Source organism: Lucilia sericata, unplaced genomic scaffold (genome assembly GCF_015586225.1).
Source record: "Lucilia sericata isolate MDLA Ls3-8-SP2 unplaced genomic scaffold, ASM1558622v1 Contig000127F_arrow, whole genome shotgun sequence".
NCBI classification, from domain to species: domain Eukaryota; kingdom Metazoa; phylum Arthropoda; class Insecta; order Diptera; family Calliphoridae; genus Lucilia; species Lucilia sericata.
In genome coordinates, this window is record NW_023994159.1 from 449009 (window position 1) to 458298 (window position 9290).

A 9290-nucleotide genomic window follows, 5' to 3' on the forward strand; every position below is an offset into this window, starting at 1 on the left:
AAAAGAGAATTTATCGAAAATTTTCTATAAAAAAGAGAATTTATCGAAAATTTTCTATAAAAAAGAGAATTTATCGAAAATTTTCTATCAAAAAGAGAATTTATCGAAAATTTTCTATAAAGAAGAGAATTTATCGAAAATTTTCTATAAAAAAGAGAATTTATCGAAAATTTTCTATAAAAAAGAGAATTTATCGAAAATTTTCTATAAAAAAGAGAATTTATCGAAAATTTTCTATAAAAAAGAGAATTTATCGAAAATTTTCTATAAAAAAGAGAATTTATCGAAAATTTTCTATAGAAAGAAAATTTATCGAAAATTTTCTATAGAAAGAAAATTTATCGAAAATTTTCTATAGAAAGAAAATTTATCGAAAATTTTCTATAGAAAGAAAATTTATCGAAAATTTTCTATGGAAAGAAAATTTATCGAAAATTTTCTATAGAAAGAAAATTTATCGAAAATTTTCTATAGAAAGAAAATTTATCGAAAAATTTCTACAGAAAGAAAATTTATCCAAAATTTTCTATAGAAAGAAAATTTATCGAAAATTTTCTATAGAAAGAAAATTTATCGAAAATTTTCTATGGAAAGAAAATTTATCGAAAATTTTTCGAAAATTTTCTATAGAAAGAAAATTTATCGAAAATTTTCTATAGAAAGAAAATTTATCGAAAATTTTCTATAGAAAGAAAATTTATCGAAAATTTTCTATAGAAAGAAAATTTATCGAAAATTTTCTATAGAAAGAAAATTTATCGAAAATTTTCTATAGAAAGAAAATTTATCGAAAATTTTCTATAGAAAGAAAATTTATCGAAAATTTTCTATAGAAAGAAAATTTATCGAAAATTTTCTATAGAATGAAAATTTATCGAAGATTTTCTATAGAATGAAAATTTATCGAAAATTTTCTATAGAAAGAAAATTTAACGAAAATAGAAAGAAAATTTATCGAAAATTTTCTATAGAAAGAAAATTTATCGAAAATTTTCTATAGAAAGAAAATTTATCGAAAATTTTCTATAGAAAGAAAATTTATCGAAAATTTTCTATAGAAGGAAAATTTATCGAAAATTTTCTATAGAAGGAAAATTTATCGAAAATTTTCTATAGAAGGAAAATTTATCGAAAATTTTCTATAGAAGGAAAATTTATCGAAAATTTTCTATAGAAGGAAAATTTATCGAAAATTTATCGAAAATTTTCTATAGAAGGAAAATTTATCGAAAATTTTCTATAGAAGGAAAATTTATCGAAAATTTTCTATAGAAGGAAAATTTATCGAAAATTTTCTATAGAAGGAAAATTTATCGAAAATTTTCTATAAAAAGAAAATTTATCGAAAATTTTCTATAAAAAGAAAATTTATCGAAAATTTTCTATAAAAAGAAAATTTATCGAAAATTTTCTATAAAAAGAAAATTTATCGAAAATTTTCTATAAAAAGAAAATTTATCGAAAATTTTCTATAGAAAGAAAATTTATCGAAAATTTTCTATAGAAAGAAAATTTATCGAAAATTTTCTATAGAAAGAAAATTTATCGAAAATTTTCTATAGAAAGAAAATTTATCGAAAATTTTCTATAGAAAGAAAATTTATCGAAAATTTTCTATAGAAAGAAAATTTATCGAAAATTTTCTATAGAAAGAAAATTTATCGAAAATTTTCTATAGAAAGAAAATTTATCGAAAATTTTCTATAGAAAGAAAATTTATCGAAAATTTTCTATAGAAAGAAAATTTATCGAAAATTTTCTATAGAAAGAAAATTTATCGAAAATTTTCTATAGAAAGAAAATTTATCGAAAATTTTCTATAGAATGAAAATTTATCGAAGATTTTCTATAGAATGAAAATTTATCTATAGAAAGAAAATTTAACGAAAATAGAAAGAAAATTTAACGAAAATAGAAAGAAAATTTATCGAAAATTTTCTATAGAAAGAAAATTTATCGAAAATTTTCTATAGAAAGAAAATTTATCGAAAATTTTCTATAGAAAGAAAATTTATCGAAAATTTTCTATAGAAAGAAAATTTATCGAAAATTTTCTATAGAAAGAAAATTTATCGAAAATTTTCTATAGAAAGAAAATTTATCGAAAATTTTCTATAGAAAGAAAATTTATCGAAAATTTTCTATAGAAAGAAAATTTATCGAAAATTTTCTATAGAAAGAAAATTTATCGAAAATTTTCTATAGAAAGAAAATTTATCGAAAATTTTCTATAGAAAGAAAATTTATCGAAAATTTTCTATAGAAAGAAAATTTATCGAAAATTTTCTATAGAAAGAAAATTTATCGAAAATTTTCTATAGAAAGAAAATTTATCGAAAATTTTCTATAGAATGAAAATTTATCCAAGATTTTCTATAGAATGAAAATTTATCGAAAATTTTCTATAGAAAGAAAATTTAACGAAAATAGAAAGAAAATTTATCGAAAATTTTCTATAGAAAGAAAATTTATCGAAAATTTTCTATAGAAAGAAAATTTATCGAAAATTTTCTATAGAAAGAAAATTTATCGAAAATTTTCTATAGAAAGAAAATTTATCGAAAATTTTCTATAGAAAGAAAATTTATCGAAAATTTTCTATAGAAAGAAAATTTATCGAAAATTTTCTATAGAAAGAAAATTTATCGAAAATTTTCTATAGAAAGAAAATTTATCGAAAATTTTCTATAGAAAGAAAATTTATCGAAAATTTTCTATAGAAAGAAAATTTATCGAAAATTTTCTATAGAAAGAAAATTTATCGAAAATTTTCTATAGAAAGAAAATTTATCGAAAATTTTCTATAGAAAGAAAATTTATCGAAAATTTTCTATAGAAAGAAAATTTATCGAAAATTTTCTATAGAAAGAAAATTTATCGAAAATTTTCTATAGAAAGGAAATTTATCGAAAATATTCTATAGAAAGAAAATTTATGGAAAATTTTCTATAGAAAGAAAATTTATCGAAAATCTTCTATAGAAAGAAAATTTATCGAAAATTTTCTATAGAAAGAAAATTTATCGAAAATTTTCTATTGAAAGAAAATTTATCGAAAATTTTCTATAGAAAGAAAATTTATCGAAAATTTTCTATAGAAAGAAAATTTATCGAAAATTTTTTATAGAAAGAAAATTTATCGAAAATTTTCTATAGAAAGAAAATTTATCGAAAATTTTCTATAGAAGGAAAATTTATCGAAAATTTTCTATAGAAGGAAAATTTATCGAAAATTTTCTATAGAAGGAAAATTTATCGAAAATTTTCTATAGAAGGAAAATTTATCGAAAATTTTCTATAGAAGGAAAATTTATCGAAAATTTTCTATAGAAGGAAAATTTATCGAAAATTTTCTATAGAAGGAAAATTTATCGAAAATTTTCTATAGAAGGAAAATTTATCGAAAATTTTCTATAGAAGGAAAATTTATCGAAAATTTTCTATAGAAGGAAAATTTATCGAAAATTTTCTATAGAAGGAAAATTTATCGAAAATTTTCTATAGAAGGAAAATTTATCGAAAATTTTCTATAGAAGGAAAATTTATCGAAAATTTTCTATAGAAGGAAAATTTATCGAGAATTTTCTATAGAAGGAAAATTTATCGAAAATTTTCTATAGAAGGAAAATTTATCGAAAATTTTCTATAAAAGAAAATTTATCGAAAATTTTTTATAGAAAGAAAATTTATCGAAAATTTTCTATAGAAAGAAAATTTATCGAAAATTTTCTATAGAAGGAAAATTTATCGAAAATTTTCTATAGAAGGAAAATTTATCGAGAATTTTCTATAGAAGGAAAATTTATCGAAAATTTATCGAAAATTTATCGAAAATTTTCTATAGAAGGAAAATTTATCGAAAATTTTCTATAGAAGAAAATTTATCGAAACTTTTCTATAGAAGAAAATTTATCGAAAATTTTCTATAGAAGAAAATTTATCGAAAATTTTCTATAGAAGAAAATTTATCGAAAATTTTCTATAGAAGAAAATTTATCGAAAATTTTCTATAGAAGAAAATTTATCGAAAATTTTCTATAGAAAGAAAATTTATCGAAAATTTTCTATAGGAAATTTTCTATAAAAAGAAAATTTATCGTAATTTCCTTTCAAGGCTTGGAAAGTTTATTTTGTTAAAAAGAAAATTTATCGAAAATTTTCTATAAAAAGAAAATTTATCGAAAATGTTCTATAAAAATTTCTTAATTTCCTTTCAAGATTTGGAAAGTTTATTTATTAGTTTATGACAGCTGTTTGATTACAGCTATATATAGCAGAATTGTATTTTTTTTTCCTCGATAGTATAGTGATCAGTATTCCCATCTTTCACAAAATATTTTGCTTAAATTTCTTATGTAAAGCATCCATGACACACTAGACAACTGTTCCATGTTTTAAATGTTAAAGTAACAATGCGGTTTTCCTGGTATTTTCCTTCAATTACAATTTTATAATTTTTCGCAAAATTTAACATTTAACTTTTTTAGAATTTTTCTCAACATTCGTAAATCTATATAAAGAAAATTTATCGAAAATTTTCTATAGAAAGAAAATTTATCGAAAATTCTCCATAAATTGTCCAAATTTTCTTAAACTTTTTTATAAATGTTTTTAGAATAGAGCATATTTTTTAATAAAATTTGTCTTTTAAAAATTTATTTGCAATTAAATTCCCATAAAATTTTCAAATAAAACTCGTTTATTATTAAATTATTATTAAACATCTTCGTTAAGAACAAAAAATAATTACGAATAAATCAAAAAAACAAGAATTAAATAAAAAAATATTATAATAATAACCTTGATCTATATATTCCGAATATAAAAAATTTTCATTATCAAGGTAAACAAAATAAAAGCTAACACACACAATCACAACAGACATCGGATAGAATAATTCTTATGTCCTCGTCTCTATACACAACCTTCAAACATTTTATTCGTTTATACTGACTCAAGGTTTTCACCTTGATATCAAACGTTCTTACTCATTCAAGGTTTTCACCTTGATTATGAAGGTAATTTCAGTCCATTACTCCCTACAATATTTTAACCTTCGCATTCAATACGATGGCATTGAATCACAAAACGACAACCTTCAATTCAATGTCACGTTCATTGTCAATGTTTTTTTTTTTTTTAATTCTCAGCATTCAATGTGAAGTATAATAATTATTCAAGGTCATTCGATATTTTATTTCACGAACAGAAAGCAATTTTTAAAAGCTAATAAAAAAAGCTTTTTTTCAAATACCGAAATAAACACGGAAGAGAGTTTTTTTCAGTTTTATTATTTATTAAGCATTTATTTTTGCAAACACAGATACACACAAAGGGGAAGAAGAACTTTTCTTGTTATTAGAATAGAATTAATACAAAATTGTAAAAAACAATAAATGAGAATTGTTTTATAGAAAGGTATGGAGGTGTGTGTGTGATTATAATAAATTATTTAAAAAAATAATTGAATGATTAATTGTAAAAAAATTTAAAATGTGAATTTTTGAAGAATAGATCAATTGTTAATGAATTTTGTAACTTGCATAGATTGAATGGTTTAAAAAATGGGTTACTATTATTTTCACTTCCACTATTCATATAAGAGAATTTATCAAAAATTATTAAAGAACCTTCCGAATATGTTTGTTATATACATAATTTTTCGAATATTTTTATAAATTGTATATTTGTTGAAAACTTTCTCAGAATCATTTATTCGAAGCGAAAGTTATCAAAAACTTTTTCTAAACCGATTGTTTTCGAAAATTTTTAATAAACACGAAAATTTCTTTGAAAAGTAAACAATTTTACGAAAATTTTCTATGAAAAAAATTATCAAAAACTTTCTAAAAAATCAAATTTATTAAAATTTTTCTGCAAAAACGAAATTTAACGAAAATTTTCTATAAACTTAATTTTATAGATAATGTTCTATAAAAATAATATTTAATGAAAATGTTCTATAAAATGAAAATTTATAATAAATGTTCTATAAAAACGAAATTAGTGAAATTTTCTATAAAAACGAAATTTAGCGAAAATTTTCAATAAAAAAATTACGAAAATTTTCTATTAAAAGAAACACAATAATCGATAATTTTCTATAAAAACGAAATTTTTAGAAAAAACGAAATTCAATGAAAATTTTCTATAAAATTTTAATTTTAAAATTAAATTTTATGAAAATTGCCTATAAAACAACTAAATTAATCGAAAATTTTCTATAAAAACGAAATTTAATGAAAATTTTCGAATGAAAAATGAAATTTATCTGATTACAATTTATCAAAAATTTTCTATTAAAAAGAAATTTAACTTAAAAATTTAATTTAATGAAAATTTCTTACTAAAAAAGCAAAATTTATTTAATGCTTTAAAAAATTTATTTTATACAAAATTTTCTATAAACACGAAATTGATCTAACATCAGAAAGTAAATATTCTTTTAAAATTTTAAATTATGAAAATTAATGGAAATTTTTTATTGAAAATAGTTTACATCATAGCAGAAAAATATATCTACTATGATTTACATTATTACTATACTGTTGAAAAGGTCAAGTCAAATACATACATACTTCCTATAGTGACGTCATACTTATTGGCAGCACATGTTATTATTTGTTATCATTTTTTGTTTATAAACAACAACAAAAAACGTGCAGTTTGAAAAAAAATAAATAAAAACAATAAATTGTAAATGAATAGCCATAGGCATTTGTTTACAAACAAATAAACAGCTGTCTTTTATTTATACCGGCTTTTGACATGTTCGCAAAATTGTAATAGAAGAAAATTCATGTTTTAAAGTAATAGAAGGAAATGAGTCATCAAAATGAAAAAATGACGTCAATTTTTTCAGCAAAAAGAAAAAATTGCACAAAGATTGAATTTTCTCCAATGGGAAAACTTTAACATATAATATAGACAGAAAAAACATAATTATAGATTATATTTCACATTTTTGACACTTTGGATTATACATTTTTTAAATATATTCAATAATTTCTAGTTATTTAAAGCTAAAACTTTATACTTTGGCTAAAACAAAGGGCGTCACCACACCTTTGATTAATCAGCAGTCCCGTTAGCTAACTTTTTTGCTTTTCATTTACTAACCTTTTAAGCAATTTCTTTGTATGTACAAAGCTTGCACTTGAGGATCCGATAAGAATTTCTTAATCTTTTCCTGATTATCTACATCTTCAAGTGCAACATTCAAAGCCGGTGGCACTACATCTTCCTCCGGCAATAGAATGGTAACAGCTTTGCGTATGTAATTGGCGAAGGCTCCATAATCCACTATGGTTACATTCTGTACTGCCTCCACCGAAGTATCGGGATTTTCCAAAGAATCACCCATAAGGAAACTCTTATAATTTCACTATTTTAATGTTTTTGAGTATTTTTAAAAAGAATTAAATAAGATTTTTTTTCTTTTTGCAAATTTTTTCACGGAGCGTCGATTGATTACGTCCGCACTTCGGGTGAAAATTCAATCGACTGTGCAAAAAATGGCGTCGAGAGATGCCAGGTGAAATTTATTAATATAAAGTTGAATTGTACGGGGAAATGGTAGTTCATGTTTTTGGACTTTTCTTTATTTTATTAATTACAGACACTAATTTGATGAATTAAACTAATATTTATTTTATGTAGATGCCACATTTCCATATTTTGAATTTTTGAAACTTTGCAGTTTTCTAAATAAAATTAATTACAAAATTATTAGTTAAAATTTCCTGTAATGCGTACAACTGTAAGCAAAAGTATGGTAACATAATCTATTACTAGCTTGCAGAGTTGCATTATTTCATATGAAATTTGTAAGAGATTATAGGTAAATGTGGGTATTTTATGGATATTATAGCAACGAACTTTTTATTTTTAAATATAAATTTCTTTCTTAAAGTCTGTAGATACAAATGTTATATCTAGGACGTCGCATCTTACAAAATTGAAATTTTTATAAAAATTATAACAAATGTTAGAAAATCTCCTATTGGCTATTAGTTTTAAGAAAAAATTATATAGATTCCGTCTTTTCTAGAGAGTTTTCGATGAAATCTCTACACATTTATGAAATATTTCTTATAAATTCTCTATTTATAGACAATTTTTGATAAAGTTTATATTTTATTTTCGTGAGCTGAGTGGATATTTTCTAGTAAAAATAATACTGATATTAATTTAAAATAACTTGAACCGTATATTGGTTAATTTCGGTAACGTAATTTTAGCGTTAACGGTATTTTGGCTTATGCGGTAACGAGAAAAAGCTTATCGGTACCAATTCCCCTTCACCTATAAGCAAGTTTCTTTTATTAAAACGTCGAATATGTATTTACATTTTATAAATTTTTAAAGCTTAAATTTCCCGGAAAACATTTCGAATTGTTGCATTATTTGTTCCAAAGGCCTATTTTTATCCAAGCACGTAAAAACAAAATTCTCACCAATTTATATACATATACATATTAGGGTTCTATAGTTGAAACGAAAAGTCGACTTTTCGACTTTTTGCATTTAGTTAAAAGTCGACTTTTCGACCTTTCGACTTTTTCCATTATGTGAAAAGTCGATTTTTCGACTTTTCGACCTTTTTCATTTATTTAAAAGTCGACTTTTAGACTTTTCGACTTTTAGTATTTTATAAATGGTCGACTTTTCGACTTTTTTCGACTTTTCGACTTTTTTCGACTTTTTCCGACTTTTCGACTTTTTCCGACTTTTTTCGACAAAAAGTCGATTGTTCGATTATTCGAAAGTCGATTTATAGAACCCTAATACATATATAACAGATTTTCTTAATTATCTTATACAATATTAGTAATACAAAAAAAATTAAAATTCATCTATATTTTCTTTTGAAAAGAGCAGACAGATATCTGGTACTTTTTCAAAATGTGTAACAAAGGTGATTTTAGTACCTTTTTGGCCCTTTATAACTTTTCAACTAATAAACACAGTAATAATTTTGTACATACATTGGTTCGAAAAACATCAGACACCTGTTTCGTACTTTTTTTAAAATTAGTACGATTTAATTAAAGAACTCAAAAAGTTTATTTCAATCTGTTAATGGATCCATACATGTGAATATAAGCATTACTTTTTTATTTAATATTACACACTGCGTTTATTTTATAGCAAATAATTTAATTTCCTCTCAATCCTATTTTCATTATCAAAAAATTGGCAACCTTGTATTAACCCCAATCTGTTACAAAACATCAGTAAAACAGCTGCTTGCTGCAAAGTGAAAGCATCAGCTGTTTCATAGATTTTGTT

The 9290-nt window shown here is 21.9% G+C and overlaps 1 protein-coding gene across 4 annotated transcripts in view; it reads right to left on the reverse strand.

The window, feature by feature from the left end:
• LOC119600906 (dynein heavy chain, cytoplasmic) overlaps positions 1 to 7500 on the reverse strand; it is a 33717-nt gene extending 26217 nt beyond the window's left edge. For all 4 annotated transcript variants that reach the window (XM_037951489.1, XM_037951490.1, XM_037951487.1 and 1 more), the window contains exon 1: positions 7119 to 7500. In XM_037951489.1, coding sequence (XP_037807417.1) covers positions 7119 to 7362 — 244 coding nt within the window. In that variant the 5' untranslated portion in view covers positions 7363 to 7500. The remainder of the gene's footprint in view (positions 1 to 7118) is intronic.
• Positions 7501 to 9290: the final 1790 nt, after the last annotated feature.